This window comes from Sus scrofa, chromosome 1 (assembly GCF_000003025.6).
Source record: "Sus scrofa isolate TJ Tabasco breed Duroc chromosome 1, Sscrofa11.1, whole genome shotgun sequence".
NCBI classification, from domain to species: Eukaryota; Metazoa; Chordata; class Mammalia; order Artiodactyla; family Suidae; genus Sus; species Sus scrofa.
In genome coordinates, this window is record NC_010443.5 from 215,717,918 (window position 1) to 215,736,727 (window position 18,810).

General features: G+C 39.5%; 1 protein-coding gene across 2 annotated transcripts in view; it reads right to left on the reverse strand.

The window, feature by feature from the left end:
* The window catches only part of UHRF2 (ubiquitin like with PHD and ring finger domains 2), a 77,419-nt gene continuing 70,903 nt past the window's right edge, over positions 12,295-18,810 (reverse strand). Inside the window, exons 14-16 of one of the 2 annotated variants that reach the window (XM_021063938.1) lie at positions 18,322-18,479; positions 14,451-14,549; positions 12,295-13,316 (exon numbers count right to left, since the gene is read on the reverse strand). In XM_021063938.1, the coding sequence (XP_020919597.1) occupies positions 13,170-13,316; positions 14,451-14,549; positions 18,322-18,479 (404 nt within the window). In that variant the 3' untranslated portion in view covers positions 12,295-13,169. The remainder of the gene's footprint in view (positions 13,317-14,450; positions 14,550-18,321; positions 18,480-18,810) is intronic. The other variant, XM_021063942.1, reaches the window with a different exon arrangement.

Sequence of the window (18,810 nt, forward strand, 5' to 3'; positions counted from 1 at the left end):
TCCTTTCCTTTCCAATCCTAACAGCACGTTTTCTCTGGACCACCAGAGAAACTGGCAGGAACATGAGCTCTAACTTCATACAGATCTGGATTAAATTCTCAGATACACCAGCTGTTTTGAGACAGGCAAATTCACTTATATTCTTTTTGCGCTTCAGTTACTTACAGTATAAAATAGCAACAATAAATGCACTTTACCTAAATCAAACTTGTTAAAAGATTAAATGAGATAACACAAAACAGGCAATTAGCATAGTGTCATACCCAGAAAGCACTAATTTATTCAGCAAACTGACTAAGCCATTAAGTACCAGGCACCATTCTAAATGACAGAGATACAAGATGAACAAGAAAGTAAAGGCCTCTTTCCTAGGGCATCAATTCTAGATGGACACGCATAGACACCCAGATTTCACACCAGATTTCATAGTTAAAGGTTCTTTAGAAAACAAAAACCATTATGGTATGTGGGTGGGGGTTTGGGACTCCTTTATTTTGGTGGCCAGGGAAGGATTATCTTACAAGCTTCTCAGCCTTGACTTTCAGGCTAAAATCTGAACAGAAAGAAGCCAGCCATTACTGGGTGTGGGGAAGTGGGGCATGAGTGTTCAGGAAGAGGGGAAAGTGTAAGTACTATCTTAAGGAATTCCCATCATGGCTCAGTGGTTAATGAATTTGACTAGCATCCATGAGGATGCAGGTTGAATCCCTGGCCTCGCTCAGTGGATTAAGGATCCGGTGTTGAGCTGTGGTGTAGGTCTCAGACACGACATGGATCCTGCATTGCTGTGGCTGTGGTATAGGTTGGCAGCTAAAGCTCCAATTTGACCCTAGCCTGGTATCTTCCATATGTGGCGGGTACGGCCCTAAAAAAAAAAAAAAAAAAAAAAGTACTATCTTAATTCTCCATCTTATTTAGCACTTGGTTATTTTGAACTTCATATGTAAATGGTTTTATGAATTTCCAGAACTTGGGGAAGAGAAACCGATGAGGAGTAAAGGCCAGGGTGGAAAAAGGTCACAATCTTTCTTGAGTTAGGAGTTCTGGAGATGTTGAACTTAGAGTTAAGATCAGAGGGAATGAATGAAAATAGAATCCAGAGAAGAAAAAGAGTACAAAGCAGGTGGTCCTTGGGTCAGGGAAGGAGAGAAGGATTTGCAATCGGGGAGGGAGGAGGATTTGAAGTAGGGGGGAAAATGCAGGTTAAGAACATGAAAGAAATTGGGGAGGAGGCAGCTAAGGGCCTATGATGAGGATGGGGAGAAAGATTCAGATGTAGAAGAGGAAAGAAAATCATTAGCTCAGTAACAGGGCAGATAAAAAGACTTCCTCAAGTTAGCATGAGAACAGGAATCAAGAGAATGGGAGGGTGGTTAAAAGGTTGGCTTGAGAGCAGAAGATGTGGCAAAAGGAAGCAGTGGAAGGCAGGAGGTGGCCCAGTTTGGGAGGGAGAGGCATAGTAGTAGTAATGAGGGGGAAGGCGGTGGAAGAGGAGACCTAGGGCCCAAGCTCCCCAGATAAGAAAGAGCTGGGGGGAGGGGGAAACACCAGGCACTGTGGAGTGGGGAGGGCTCTTATTAAAGGGGTTAATAAGAGGAAGATGCCAGAAGGAGGAGGAAAATGTGTATGGGAGAGGAGGACCCTAAAAGAAGAGGAAGCACAAGGAAGTCTTCTTAGAAACCATCTAGGCAGCAAACCTATAGGATTGAGGGAACCACACAGGAGCCAAACCAGAGGTAAGGAAGTGGGTGATGGTCACTGTCCTGGGTTAGAATATCTGTGAGGTTGAAAACTGAATCCAGAGAGCAGCAAAGCCCTGAGGACAGGGCTGGTGGAAATTCCCCAGGGAGAGAGGCTAAGGGGCTGGGAGGACCCTTGCTCATCGCAGGCCATTGCAGTAAGTGGGGATCCTGCTATGTATGCTGGTGAGTGTGCAAAGTCCTCTCTACCTCTTTCTTCCTTCTGTTCCTATGTAAATTTTTTTTTTTTTGGTCTTTTTAGGGTCACACCATGGCATATGGAGGTTCCCAGGCTAGGGGTCCAAGAGCCAGATCCTTAACCCACTGAGCAAGGCCAGGGATAGAACCCAAATCCTCATGGATGCTAGTCGGGATGGTTAACTGCTGAGCCAATTTCCTAGGTAATTCTTATCACTTGCTCCTCTGTGTACTTTATCTCCCCACCCCTCCCCCAACTTTACCTTGCTAATTCCCAGCCATGTAGATTACGTTCATCTTGAGTTTTTCCCATGGCTCCTCCACAGCTCTCATATGCACAACTCCCTGGGGACGGGAATTAGTTCCTGATATTGAAGAAGCTACAGTGTCTGCTGTCAGATCACCCATCCCAAAGTCTGTCTGGAGCATGTGATCTATTTGGGGTAAGGGGCTGTCTCTGGAGCCTGGAACTGGGAAAGGTTATTCCATCTTTGCCATGCAAATGGTGCTGCTCAATTATGGTTTAAGAGGCTTCTAAAGGCTAATCTGGGAATCTACCTCTTTCCTCTATGTTACTGTTCCTATGGGAATTATTTGTACAAATTCATATGAGAGATTTCATTTTCAACCTACATCAAGTCACAGGTTATGGCCGTCATTCTTTTATAAAGTAACTTCTCAAACCAGGTTGGAGACTGCCTGTAATCTCTTCTGAATTCAAGAGAATCAGTGGACAATAGAAAGTTGAAAAAAAATCAACTACAAATTATTTTTTTAAATGGACCTACATGACTCTCTGGGCATCTGGACCACTTGTAGAGGTCTAAGGTTTTCAGAACCAATGCAAGAAAAGTTTTAGTGTGCTTTTCATCTGTTTATTGCATTGTACTTTAACCTTACCAGCATTTTTTTTTTTTCCACTGGTAAGGTTAAAGCACAATGCAATAAAATGGGGTATGACATTTTCAATTTCCTACAAAAGCACTTATGAAGATCATTTGAAAAAATAAAAACAAAAAGCTTGGTGAGATTAAAAAGACTTAAATGCTTTAAGTTTCAAAGTCATAAACTCCCAGAAAACAGGGTGGAATTCAACAGCACCAAGAGGAGTGATGTCAGTCATTCTAAAAAAATGCGGAATTTCCCCCTGTGGTGCTGCCACTGGGAACTTGATCCAAAATTGCTACTCAGTGCAGTAGGAAGCAGCCAAAGTAGAATTAGTTTTTTTTTTTTTTTTTCCTTAAAAGTCTGGCACAAAGAATGGAAAAAAAAAAGGATACTTTCCTTGCATTCAAGACATTTTATCCAATGTGAGCTACCTAAGAATATTAAAGTTCCCCAAAATAGAAAAACTAGATGTTTTTATTGGTTAAGAGAAGCGGCTTCAAATGCATTCCAAAAGACAATGAAGGAAATATTTTCCATGGAAGGAGACAGTTGGGCAGGCTGTAAACTTGCAAATAGCAAAGGAGTGAGTATAGTGTGTGGTGCCAGCCATGGTGGGGGGTAGGAGGGAGTGGGGAGAGTCAGCACTATTTCTATTCTTTTTGTCAGAAAGATAGCCTTTAGCCTGGGGCAGGGTCTGCAATCACACAAGTGCCATAGGTCTGAGGGCTGAAGCTCCTGAGCACAAGGCAGTTCTGGGATAAGAGGCTGAAAAGTGCCAGTTAAAACAGACTCAATATCATCCTTAAACATCATTATTTCCCAGAAATGAGCTGCACTTAGGAATGAAGACCATGGTTTTTAATGGTATGAAAATGATAAGGGTCTCTAAAAATAAATAGGTGCCATTTAACAACCATTCAGACATTTTCAGGAGAAATTTGGTCAGGCTGTCTTTAAAATAGTGTCCGAACCTGGTTTTCTAAGATCAAGAGGATATAATAGAAAAATACTGAATAAATAAACAACATAGTCAAGCAGAAAAAGTAGCAGAAAGTAACACACAGCCTTGAGTTTAAGTTCTAAGTCTGCTCCTGACTACTTTTAGTGACTCAGTAACTCTGAAGACACTACTTTTGTCCGTAAAATGGAGATAATGCCATTTACCTCCTAGGGTGTATGTGAGTAATAAGTTGGTATGAAAGATGCCAGTAGGGGAATTATTACCATTCCTGCTCCAAAGATATGGATGTGCTAGTGAAAGGGGGTTGGGGAAACATTCTCAAGGAAGAAAAAGGAAACTCCAGGTGGCAGAAATGAAGAGGACCTACGTGACCCATGAAGTAGCTGGACTGGATATATGCTTTAGGCACAGGTTTCAAAAATGCCAAGGAAGAGATGTTAGCAATCAAGGCTGCAGTTACAAGGGATATTAAGAAGCAGAAGTGGGTCATGCTGAAAACTGAGGAAGTTCTATTCTAACACAAAGACTGAAAAATTCTTATCTACTACCTCAGGGTCATAGCAGAAAAAAAGCTTTCCCGCCCAGGCCAGGGATGGAAACAAAGTCACTAACAAGAATCTTTGCTACCTGTGAAGGCAGAAGCCAAATTCATAGTATAGTTGCACTGTGAAACATTCAACAAAAATAACAACTGGTTCAGTTAAACAGTGGAACAGCCTCAAAGAGAAAGTGAATTGGAAGATAGAAGGAAATCACCTGGACCAAAGTATAGAGCAGGTAAAGAGATGAAAGATTTAAGAGATATTAAGCTATGGAGGGTAGAATGCTGAAAATTTCTAGCAGGCCATTTTTAAAGGAAAATTTTAGAATTCTAGAACTGAAGACATGTATTTTCAATTTAAAGGAGTACCATGAATCTCAAACAAGGCAAACAGAAATTAATCCACAGCGAGAGTTTATAGTGAAACTGGGAAGCTATTAGAAAACATATCTTTCAAAGAAATAGTCAAGTTGATATCCAACTTTTTTCAGCAATAAAAGATGCCAGAACACAATGGAACACCTGCTGAAGAAAGATAACTAGCAACCTAGAATTCTAAACCCAGCCAGTTTATCTTTCTAAAATCAGTGTGTGGAGTCACCACAGTGATGCAGTGGATTAAGAGTCCAAATCCTGCATCTCGGGTTGCTGGGTTCAATACCTGGCCTAGTGCAGTGGGTTAAAGGATCTGGTGCTGCCGAAGCTGTGGCATAGATTGCAGCTGCAGCTCAGATTCAATCCCTGGCTTAGGAAAAACCATTTGCCTTGGGTGCGGCCACTAAAAAAGTAAAAATGAAAATAAAAAATCAGCGTGAAAAACGAATCCGACTAGGAACCATGAGGTTTCGGGTTTGGTCCCTGGCCTTGCTCAGTGGGTTGAGGATCTGGCATTGCCCTGAGCTGTGGTGTAGGTCACAGACACGGCTCAGATCCCGAGTTGCTGTGGCTCTGGCATAGGCCCACAGCTATAGCTCCGATTGGACCACTAGCCTGGGAACCTCCATATGCCCAGGGTGCAGCCCTAGAAAAGACAAAAAGACAAAATAAAAGAACAACTTGTGGAGTTTCTGTCTTGGCTCAGTGGTTAACGAATCTGACTAGTATCCATGAGAATGCAGGTTCGATCCTTGGCCCCGCTCAGTGGGTTAAGGATCCGGCATTGCCATGAGCTGTGGTGTATATAGGTTGCAGATGCAGCCTGGATCCCATGTTGTGGTGGCTGTAGCATAAGCCAGTGGCTACAGCTCTGATTTGACCCCTAGGCCTGGGAACTTCCATATGGTGCGGGGTGTAGCCCTAAATGGACCAAAAATAGATAAATAAATAAAATAAAATAACAACTTGGGTTTAAAAAAGAAGTGGTAAGTAGGGGTTTCCACCATGGCGTGGTGGGTGAAGAATTTGACCATAGCAGCTTGGGTTCTGCCAGTGCAGTCTGTTAAAGAATTCGGCACGGCTTGGGTTGCAGCTGTGACTCAGATTCAGACCCTGGCATGGAAACTTTCACATGGCATGGGTGCCACCATAAAATTTTAAAAAATGTTGTAACTAAAATATTGAACATTAACATGGAAATTAGGTCAGAAAAAGTAATCTGAAGGGAAACAAATATACTAGTTTTACTGAGGAAAAAAACTGAGGTACTGACCATTTTGTAAATTATCACTAATATCAATATGTTCTAAAGTGTAGTTATATTGAAAAATTAAGAATGAACTAAGAACAATAGAAACATTACCTTTCAGTCCACTGTGTGTGTGTGGATGAAGAGGGGTGGAGGGTGGGTTGGGGCTGAGGACCAAATCCTCTTTAAATATATGAACAAGGAGAAAAGGTAAGAATTACTCCTGCCTCTTCCATAACAAGAAACAAACTGCAATGATAGGAATAAATACATCAGGTAATCCTAATCTCTTTACATTTATTATATTATTAAAAGAAAAGCGTAATGTCTAATACAAGTTGCAGATTTTATCATTTGAAATACTGTTTTGTTTATCAATGCCTAAGTATAAAACAGAAAAGGCAACACTGAACTCCTAATCTATTGGTTGGAGGAGGGGCATGGATGAAAAGTATGTCTGCTTTGTTTATGGTATTTTACTTAAGAATATACAAATGTGGTAAAAATGATCAATACTAGAAAGCATGTATGCAAGGTGTTTGCTAGTTTCTTTATACTTTTCCATATTTTAAAAACAAACTGAAACCCCAGTAAGCATAGAACATGGCATAGATATTACTTTCCTGCCTTTGGCCTGAGCCTTATTCTTTATAATTAACAGAAGAATTTAATTAATATTTGGGTTGTTAGAAAAGTTTTAGTATCACTGTGCATAATGTCTGACACATAAGTGCTTAATAAATTTGAGTTCCTTTATTGTTAAAACTGTTTTGGTTTCTTAGTATATAGATAAAAACCTGTTTTTGAAAGGCTACTTGCAGGACTTTGAATAAAACACATAATAAAGTAAGTATATTCCATCTTGTTCCTGCTGCTAAATATGACTAAAATCCCTGGACAAAATATATAAAGCAACTATCAAAAGACTGAAAGGTGGAAAAAGGTGGTGGCCTGGGTAGGCACTTTCAAACTTGAAGAATGACTTGGACGTTTACTGGGGTTTTTCTTTTGCCGCCTTTTTACTTTCCTTTAGCTTGGGTACAAGGAAAACCTAAATCTGAAAACATCAATGGGTATAGACAAAGAAAGAAGGAATGGCAGAAGAATGACCTACAGGGAAAAAAGCCTCTTGATTAAACCTGACCTATTCCAGATGATCAGCCATCCCCCTAGTCACTGCATGTGGCTAGGACAGTGGGGAGGAGCTCTGTGGGCCACTCCTGCCCTGTACTGAGTGAGCAGCTGCAAAAAGGTGGTACCTTGACCATCCCAACTACAAACTGAGGGAGGGTTGCAGAAGGGAGGGAACTGGAGAAAAGGTTCCTTTAGATCTGTTAATGAAGTTCTGGGCAGATGCTCAAACAGACTACACGTGAATCAACCTGGTAAAATGAACTATGTGTGGACTACTGCCCAAGTTTCAGATTGATTTCTGGGTAGCACCCAAGTGGAGACAGCACTGCAAAGGCTTTGAAAATTGAACAAGGCGGGCCTGAACCCACTGAATCTGAACAGTCTGCCTTATAAAATAGAAGACTGAAATAGGAACAAGATTCTGTTGTGGCTCAGTGGTTAATGAACCGGAGTAGTATCCATGAGGACGTGGGTTCAATCCCTGGTCTTGCTCAGTGGGTTAAGGATCTGGCATTGCTGTGGTGTAGGTTGTTGCTATGGTGTAGGTCGAAGACGTGGCGTGGATCCTGCACTGCTGTGGCGTAAGCTGGCGGCTATAGCTCCGATTAGACCCCTAAGTCTGGGAACCTCTATATGCCAAGGGTTCGGCCCTAAGTAGACAAAAGACAATAAATAAATAGGAACAAGATTCGCAAAATACTCACAATGTCCAGGATCCAATGCCAAATTATTCACCGTATAAGCCAGGAAAAATCTCAACCTGAATAAGAGATTTAAGGAAAACCCAAACAAATTTTACAACTGAAAAAATACAGTAGCCTGGAGATAGATCACTAAGAATTATGTACTTCGAACGACAGACCAAGAAATGAATAAAAGTGATTGGAATCCCACAGACCTGTGGGACAGTGACAAAATTAGCATTCATGTAATTACTTCTGAAGGAGAGAAGAAAAGGTACACAGCTGAAGTCACATTTGAAGAATTAATGGCTGGAAATGTTCTGAATTTGACAGAAGATATACTCTAGATTCAAGAAGCTGAACGAACCCCAAACAAGATAAACCTAAAGGAAACCCATGCTCAGTCACATCATAGTTTTGAATTTCTGAAAACCAAAGAAAAGGAAAAAAAAAAAAGGTCTTGATAGAGGCTAGGAAAAAACATTACCCATAGAGGAAGAATATGAATAAAAGCAGATTTCTTACCAGAATCCATGAAGGCTGAAGTCTTGATGGGAGAGAATCCACTTCCATGCTCACCTCCTGTGGCTTCAGGACCTTCCTTCCTAGCTGTTGGCTTCAAGTTTTTTGCCACACAAACTTCTCCGTCAGGTAGCTCACCAACATGGCAGCCGGCTTCTTTCAGAATGAGGAAGATTCCATCACTTCTATTCATTACATTACGTGTACAGGATGAAAGCATTCCAGCCCCACACTCAAGGAGGGGAGGTGACAATGGGGCATGAAGACCAGGAGGTAAGAGATCACTAGGGGCCAATGAGAGGTTGCCTACCATACTACCAACCACCTTATTTATATTTTATAGTCAATTAATTTGGATATTAAAGAACTCATTTTAAAAACAGAAGCTCTAGTTCCAAAGCATTAAAAAGATTAATAAAATTCAGTTCCTTATCTACTGGTAGGCTGAAGAATTTAGCAATGCTCTAAGATAAGCTGGGTCATACTGTGTTAACAACTCAAAAACCTTAGTGTCGGAGTTCCCATCGTGACTCATCGGTTAACAGACTAGTATGGCATGAGGACTCGGGTTCAATCCCTGGCCTCTTTCAGTGAGTTAAGGATCCAGCATTGCCAAGAGCTGTGGTGTAGGTCGCAGACATGGCTTAGATCCTGTGTTGCTATGGCATAAGCTGGCAGCTACAGCTCTGATTTGACCCCTAGCCTGGAAACCTCCATATGCCATGGGCGTGGCCCTAAAAAAAGCAAAGCAAAGCAAAAAGTCTTCATTTTTTCCCTGAGGAAATAAGGATTAATGAAATTGATGGGTTGCATTTTAAGTACATATTTTTGTAAGAAATGTCATTTTCCAAAGACTTACAACCTAAATATCCATCAGATAGATTTCAGGATACTCATATATAATGGATTACTCACTAACACATTCAGATTCTGGCAGGGTCCTATTCTGTTTTGTCTGTTTCATCTTTTCACAATGTTTATTTCCTAGAATTTTAATTTCAAATTACTCTTTGCACAGCAGTTTGTTTTGTTTTTGGTCTTTTTAGGGCTGCACCTACGGCAGAGTTTCCAGGCTAGGGGTTGAATTGGAGCTATAGCTAAGGGTGTACACCATAGCAACAGCAAAGCTGAATGCAAGCTGTGTCTGGAACCTATATCACAGCTTACGGCAACGTTGGACCCTTAACCCACAGAGCGAGGCCAGAGATCGAACCCACATCCTCACGGATACTAGTCAGTTTTGCTACTGCTGAGCCATGAAGTAACTCCAACACAGCAGCTTGTTCATATTCTATCAACACCATGAACTTTCATAATTCAGGATAGTTGTAAAACTCTTGTCTCTTGTTTTTTTTAAATCATTTGGTCAGCCTTCTTTGTTTCTCTAGCTAGCTCTTCATTTCTTGTGTCCAATGACTGGTGTTCAACTTTTGTTCTTCTCTGCAGTGTCTGATTAACCCATTACTAAACATCAGTTCTTTTAGAGATTTAAAGGTGTGGTGTGTGGACAGTCAGCAGTCAGTGCACAAGCAAGGGTAACTCTTCCCATTGCGAGCTAGTGTCAAGCAAACCAAGCTCAATTCCCTCAAGTCAGTCAGAGAAATCACTTAGGTAGGTCATGAGTGCTACCTTTCAGGGTATCCTGAGAAAAATGGGGAAAGGTTTGATCCCTGATATGCAAAGAGAAAAACAGACTACGGGCAAGTCATAGCAGATCTCTATCTAGCTCTTATTTAAGCAGGATCTATACTGACATCTAAAGATTTAAGCTTTATATAGACAGGGGCCCTTTCTGTTTGCCTAACTGTTAAAACAAGACTGTCAGAAAGCTAAGGATGTTTTTGATTGCCAGCTTCCAGAAGACTACCTAATACTCTTAAACATATTAGTGTGCCCATTATTTGTTGAATGAACCATATTATTTAGAAGTGAGTTCTAAAATTAGAGGATCTGCCTACTCTAATTAGAAACAAAACAAAAATCCTCCCCTTATTTTTTAGCAGCATTTTATTTTTCTTTTTATTTATTTATGTCTTTTTGCTATTTCTTGGGCTGCTCCCACGGCACATGGAGGTTCCCAGGCTAGGGGTCTAATTGGAGCTGTAGCCACTGGCCTACGCCAGAGCCACAGCAACGCGGGATCCGAGCCGAGTCTGCGACCTACACCACAGCTCACGGGAACACCGGATCGTTAACCCACTGAGCAAGGGCAGGGACCAAACCCGCAACCTCATAGTTCCTAGTCAGATTCGCTAACCACTGTGCCACGACGGGAACTCCAAAAATCCTCCCCTTGTGAAAGTAGCTTAGTGCTTAGCAATCACTGGATCCTATTAAATGTAATAGAATCCAGTGAAAACCTCACCTTTCAAACTCAAGCCTAAGAGACAACTAGATATTATGTACCACCTTCCACAAGGGCAACCACAGCACTTATGAAGATGTCTTCCCACCCCTAGTCCCACCCCAATTCAAATCTGCTTACTCTTGATTTCTAACTACCAATTAATAGAATAAAGAGAAAGATTAAACTGCACCACATGGCTATAACTGGACAATCTTTTTTTGCCTTATAGATTTAAGGAGATACTGATTAAAAATACTTAAAAGAGCAATTAGTAACAGTGTAAAGTCCTTAATTTGGATCCTGATTCAAACAAACTTAGTATCTATGTATGACATTTGAGACAATGGAAATGTGAACCAATATTCACCACATATTATATAATTGCTGTTTGAGATTTTTTTTTGGTTGTACTTGTGGCATATTAATTCCCACACCAAGGAATGAACCTGTGCAACAGCAGTGACTCGAGCCACAACAGTGACAATGCCAGACCTGTAACCCGCTGAGCAACCAGACAACTGCTAGGTTTTTTTGTTTTTAAACATGTGACAGTGATATCATGGTTATGCTTTCTAGAAGTCTGTGACCTCCAGATGCAAACTACTTATATAAAAAAACTTGAAGTCCTTTAAAAAAAACTGTGTAAGGGCAACACATTCTTGACATTTCTAAACATGTTAAACAATAATCAGCCTTTTTACATAGTCTATCATTTTATAGCAGAGCTAAGACCACATATAGCACAAATGTGGGAACTCCTTGTTTTGCCAGTAAAAGTGATAAAACCAGTTCAAGTAGCTTGAACTGCCAGATGTTCCCTACCCTTCATGCAGACATACGGCCAGTGCAGAGGACAGAATACTAGATGATGCAATTTAATGATTCTTTCTCAATCTAATTTAAATTTGATTCTTCAAAGTAAAAATGATTCCAATCTTTAAAACTAGCCCTAAGTAACAGTAGCTCTAATCATTGTGCTGTTTCCCAGAATGTGATTTTGAGTTTAACTGAATACAGGAAAGGCACTGAAACCAGTTTGGCTTATTTTCAGATGTGAGAGCCTATGTAGCTCAGAAGTAGATTGCCAGGTTTGGACTCAAGACTGTTTACAGCACAGTTCTGCCACTTCCTTACCATATAAACTTTGGCCAGTTTCTTAGCCTTTCTGTGCCTTTGATGTTCATCCATTAGAAGGGGATACTAGCACTTACTTCTTAGGATTGTCAGTAGAATTGAATTAATACACATGAAAATGTACAAATGCAAAGCAAATACTCAAATATTGGCTATACTTATGGCTTTGAATTCAGGGGTAGAAAAAGTGAATAATATTAACGCTTTTCTCTTATGAAAATTTAACAATATAGCATCAGACAATAGAACTGTTCTAGAATATTCCCATGATTGTGAAATAATTGATTGTTGTAAAACTGAACATGACTGAGTTGTTATAGATAAAAGTCATTGGGTCCTTAATTCTAAAAAATCTGTCTGTGCTTCAGATTTTATACTAATTCTTATCACCAAAAATCAAAACAAAGAAAATTCTGCAAAATGTCTGTTCCAATAAACACACAATGAAATACTCTGGAAATTACTGATTCTTATAAATACCTACTAAAATAAACCAAACAAATATAAAAAAGTGAAGATGAACTATTTTTCTGGTCATAAAATATTTATTAAGGTATACTTTAGGGAATATAGTGAATATAAAATTTAGGATCACAATATGAAGCAATTTCAATCCTCTCAAAAAGTCAGCCCAGTCCTCAAATGTTCTGCAGATGTAAAACCACTGGTGAGACTCACTAAAAGCAGTTTGACTAGAACAGAAGAGGCTTTTCAAGAACATTTACAACTAGATCTGAATACCTCTTTTAAGTGCAAAACCACACCACATTACACTAATGCAGCAACAATGCATTCATATTGTTTTCATTAGTAGTCAACTTGCATAAAACACCAGGAAAAAGCACAATGGAGCTCACAAAATCGACTAAAAAAATGAATCTGTTCTTGCAAAACACACAATGTAATGGAAGAAGACATTAAAAATGTATTATGCACACTATAGAAGCTGTGTTCATTTCAACAATCTCAAGTGTCCCTTCCTTTTTGTAAAATCAAATTACATGAACCAGGCACAACTAATATTAGGGAGGCAGTGTGTAGCTAAAATTTCATTTAACTAATTATTCAATGATTTAAAAAAATCCCCATAAATCTTTTCTGTCCTGAGGTAGTTGCAAAATAAATCATAACTTGGATATCAACTAGAGCTGAGGCTTTGACTTTTTACTCATTAAAACTGGTTGTTACTGACAAAACTACCTTTTGATATTTAAAAGACAGCTGAGAAATGGGCCTCTTACTACACACACAAGATGATGGCTACGTAGGAAAGAGGATTAGCTGCTTCAGAATGTGAGAGATGTGGTCCACCATTGCTTCCACCCCTCCCCCACCCCTAACCATTTTCGATTATTTGTCCAAAAAGCCACTGGCAGCAACACAGTAGAAGCAGACAGATCATCGTCCTTTGCTGTAGCCAGGGAAGAAAAGGTCAAGTAGAGTCTGCAGAATCTTATTGGGAATCATGATGTAATTCTGGCCAAGATCATGCCGGCAAGCAGGGCAGGAGAACACTTGAGCCTTAAAGGAGCGCTGTAAGCAATCCTAAGGCAAAACCAAAAATAAATGAAACATAATTTCATCTGACGGTAAAGCATATAGAAATTCACTTTAAAAAACTTAGGCTTTTAGGTAGGAACTCGAGTTACTGTTTGGCAACAAGAAAACATGAAAGATGAACTATAAAGGAATGAATCTGTACTATAAAAATTAACCTGCGGATATGGCTTTAGCCCCACCTCTAGCACATATGGTGAGACTGCAGGTAAACAACACCTTCTTACACATTAACTTCCTCAATCAGTAATATGGAGGTGCAACAGGATTGACAGTTGATCCCCAGCCCAGCAAAGTGGGTTAAGGCTCTGGCAGTGACTTCAGTTGCAACTATGGCTCGGATCTGATCCCTGGCCTTTGAGCTCCATGTGCCGTGGGGCAGCCAAAAGAGGAAAAAAAGAAAAAAAAAAAGTTAGAATTCTGCATGGCTCCCTCTGGACTCACATTCTAGTTTAGATTTTAATCCTATTCTTTCCTGATAGAGTGCTAAAGAAAATTAGGGCCATCTCCTGCTTTAAACTGAATTATGTATGTACTTTATCAAATCATTTATCAAAGAATGTTTTCCAGAAATATTCTTTGCTCTACTTAAATGACTCAAGGTCAGACACAAATATACATGTAGAAGGTTTGTTTCCATTTTACAAAAGCAACTAAAGTTCAAAAGTTAGGTCAGGGCACATAACCACCAAGCAGTAGAATAAGATACTAACTTTGGTTTGACTAAAATTCAAATTTTCCTTTTATACCACACTGATAACTCAGTATTCAATTCCTCTGGGTATCCTGCCAGATATAATTTGCTCTAGATTCCAGTAAGTACATGAAATTATTTCAGTTTGCACTACCACATATGAAACATACATAATGTTACAAAAAAACAATACTTCCTTTCCATTTCATAATTTCAAACATAATAAACTGCTGAGATTATATAGATTAGAATTACTATAGAATTAAAAGGTGCATTCACCACCAAGATGTAATTAAATGCCTCCTACTGGCAAGGTTCCGTATCTATTCTGCTTTATAAAAAAATGCTTTTCACATGCTAAAACCAGGTTTGGAAGTTATGTGAGCCTTTGGCACAACAAGGGAAAACAAGAAAAGAATTCTACTCACTTTACAGACATTGTGGAGGCAATCTGTTGTTACAGGTTGGTAAACTAGCTCCTGGCAGCAGACACACATGAAAGATTGTTCCAGTTTTTTCAGAAAATTCTAGAATGGTACAAGAAAAAGAGGTTAGCATTTCATACTGTATTCATAGAATTCCATGTGAATGGGGAAAAAAAGGTGTCTTCATCACATTTATTATGTTTTTAATTAAGAAAAAAATCAAGTACTAATTTAAACTGCAGGCAAATGTGTAATAGGAAACGGAAGAAATCTCATCCATTAGATTGACACATTAGTTTTAAATCTTAAGAGTTGTGCTGGAAAAGTTGCCAAGTCAAGACATACAGTTTTTAAAAGTGAACCTCATATTTGAAGAGATTACAATTTTTCCCTTAAAAAAATCATGAACAGCTTGTCTCGAGGTCATTATATCAAGGTCTATTTTCAAAAAGTTGTACGGTATTCTAGTATATGAACATGTATTATCTTTTGCTCTTAGAAAATGTCAGTAAATACTTACTTTTTTTATTGCACTTGGCAGTAATACTCTGCAATATCTTAGATGGCCAAGAATTAACATATGTATTTTCCTAGGATAAGTTTGTGTTATTTTGCCTCAAACCAAAAAATCCTGTTTTTTCCTGGTGCTTATCTTTACTCAAATTGGGAACAAATTATACAAGGTAGAGCCATCTAAAGCAGACATAATCAAATGAATGAATCATCTTTAAAAGCCATTACTAGGCTCTATTTTATCGAAGCTACTTGTTTCTTTTAAATTAGAAGGTTAAGTAGTTTTTTCAACCATCACCAGGATTATCCCCCAGTTATTTTTTGGTAGTAGGAGAATGTACTTTTATGTCTGTTTTTTTGTTTTGTATTGTTTTTTATTATAGCTGATTTACAATGTTCTGTCAATTTCTGCTGTACAGCAAAGTGACCTGGTTATACATACATCTTTCATATTATCTTCCATCATGTTCCATTATAAGTGATTAGATATAGTTCCCTGTGCTATACAGGAGATGTTTGTTCTTTGTTACCAGACAAAAGTAGAATCTGTAAGAATTTCAAAAAAAAAAAAAAAAAAAGATTCCATTTCATAGGTATGTCTTGATACTCAATTATTTATGAACATGGAATATAAATACTTTGTTGATAATTCACTTGACATTACCCAACACATTAAAAAAATATATCAGTTAGGGGAAGGTATGGAAAAAAAACTTTAATTTTAGTACCAGGTCACCGTTCTCTGATAAACTTTGTTAATGACTGCTATTTCCCCAGTACCTCCACATGAGTGTATGCACTATCAACATTTTGAGGTCCTACAATGTGCTGGGCACTCATCTACATAGCAGTAATGAACAGGATAAGTTTGCTCTCGTGGAACGTTCCAATCCTTTAGGAGAACAGACTTTTTTTCTTTTTCAGGCTGCACTTGGCAAATGGAAGTTCCTGGACTAGGGGTGGAATTGGAGCTACAGCTGCCAGCCTGCGCCACAGCATGGCAATGCCAGATCCGAGCCACATCTGCAACCTATACTGCAGCTTGCAGCAATGCCAGATCCTTTACCCACTGAGTGAGGCCAGTGATCCACAAATTCACATCCTCGTGGATACCAGTCAGGTTCTTAACCTGCTGAACCACAACGGGAACTCCCAGGAAAACGGATTTTTAAAAATTCAGTTTCAGGAGTTCCCTTTTGGCTCAGTAGGTTAAAGATCTGGCATTGTTACTCTTATGGTTCTGGGTATTGCAGTGGTGTAAGTTCTGTCCATTCTTGGCCCCAAAACTTCCACATGACAGACACAGCATGCCACCACCCCCCCAAAAAAAATTCAGTGTTAGATAGTAGTAACTTAGGAAACAAAGCATATTAAACCAACATGGTCATGAGTGGCTATTTCACAAAGGACAGTCAGGAAAGGCCTCTCTGAGTGTATTGCTTTGTTTTTTTTGTCTTTTTGTCTTTTCTAGGGCTGCTCCTGCAGCATGTGGAAGTTCCCAGGCTAGGGGTCCAATCGGAGCTGTAACCACCGGCCTACACCAGAGCCACAGCAACGGGGGATCTGAGCCGTGTCTGCGACCCACACCACAGCTCACAGCAATGCCAGATCCTTAACCCACTGAGCAAGGCCAGGGATCGAACCTGCAACCTCATGGTTCCTAGTTGGATTCGTTAACCACTGAGCCGCAACGGGAACTCCAGGAGTAAGAGATTTAAAAGTGTACTTGATGTGCACATACCTACCAAGTTTCCTAGGAAACTTCGCTAATTTTTAAAACTGAGAAATGGGATATACTGAAAGCCTCAGATTGAAGCCCAATACACACATCCAACCCAGACAATAGATGTGCAAAAAGAGAACTTCCATGTGCACTCGGGTGGCATGATCCTTCACCTATACCTGCTACTTTTTCTTCTGCCCATTCATACCTGGAACTCAACTGAGTTATCACTAACCAGCAATGTCCTCTCCAACCAGAGAACTAGATCAACAACTGCTTGCTGTTTCTTACTTGTTCTAAGTGAAAATGAGCTTGATGTACCAGAGTCAGACTCTCCATATGCCTGGGTCTCTTGGCTAAAATGCAAGTTAACACTCCTCACAGAGCTAACTCACTTTTCTCTGTCCTCCAAACATGTAGGTCTTATTCTACCCAAGGACAACCCAAAATATCACATCCACAGACAAAACAAAAAACAACTCCAATATCAATCCAAAAGGTAATTGAAAAACTTAATTTCTAAGTTTAAAAATTATATCATGAAGATTTTTCCCATAATAATGACTTTTTCGAACAAAAAGCAACCCAAAATCTTTACGAGTTCCCTCTACATCTAGATAAAAGTCACGCATAGATATGAATGAACCCCATTTCAACCACACAAGAAGTTCTGGCCAATGCACTGACAGAAATAAAGGAAATATTCCAAGAAAGAAATTACTAAAATGATGAAATGGATTTAAAGGGCGGATACTAGAGCTGTAATAGCTGATGCACATCACATCTGAAAGGATCAAAAGCAGCTATTACACATAGCAAGGGGCTACTATCTGTAAGGAAAGAGAAGAACCAAATTTATAACCAAAATTAGAGAGACAATAAAAGCAGTGAGCAAAGCAAATAGAATATTTATATTTGAAACCCCTAGCTTTTGGGATCTAATAAGAAAGCTTCATTGCAAAACACAGCTAAACACAAAACTCACCCATCAAGTTAACCTTGAAATTCTCTTTCACTTAAAAAATGGAAAAAAACCCAAACACATGAAATACTTAAATCAGTGCTGATTTATTTTACCCCAAGGTTGAACATGTAGGTAACACAAATTGTGCTCAGTTGCTCAAAAATGATTCTGCAGGTAACTATGAACTGTAACAAAGACTTTCCTGATGAATTTTAGATGAAGCTGAGTATGTTTCACAACTGAAAACTATTCCCAGGAACAGCATCTCTTCAAAAGCTATCTAAGTTCAAGCTCAGAAAGGTCAAAAATCAACATCTAAGAGGCCTAACATCAATTTAAAACTGTTCAAGTACTGCTTCACTTCTGAAAGGTGGTAGTACTGTTGACAAGACTGGAGAAAAAGATCAAGTTTTAACTTGATCTTGTGAAAATGATATTTCATAGGGGATTGGTGGGTTTGATCCCTGGCTTCTCTCAGTGGGTTAAGGATCCAAAATTGCTGTGACCTGTGGTGTATGTCACAGACACAGCTCAGACTTGGCATTGCTGTGGCTGTGGTGTAGGCTAAAAGCTTCAATTCCCATTTGACCCCAGCCTGGGAACTTCCATATGCTGCAGGTGCAGCCCAACAAACAAACAAACAAACAAATAAACAAACCCCAAACTTTACATACTGGTCCTTCCACAAGCGATGCAAGAACTTCATCCCACAGCTTCTGGTTTTGATGATCTTCTCTGATTAGATGTTGCTGTTGCGGGGTTAGTTGGAAAGCCTCAACTGCTTCTGCTGAATCCGATGCTTTTAACACTTTGGAGGCACTTGGACAATCATCTAGATTTATTTAAAAGTAAATCAGCAGACTACAAGTGGTCCTAAGCACAACTATGAAATCAAAGAGTTAACTGGCACCAGTAATGTTTAGCTTGAAGGTAACTAGCATGAAGCAACATCTAACTTCCCTGAAGTTCAGGGTACTTTGTTGTTTGGGCTCTGATACTTATTAAAATACAGGAAAAAAAAAAAACCTTACCCCCACTTCTACCTCCCACCCACCCCCATACTCCCCTCACAAAAAAAAACCAAAAACAAGAAAAATACCTCCTTTTTCTTTTTGTCTTTTTAGGGCCACACCCACGGCATTTGGAGGTTCCCGGGCTAGGGG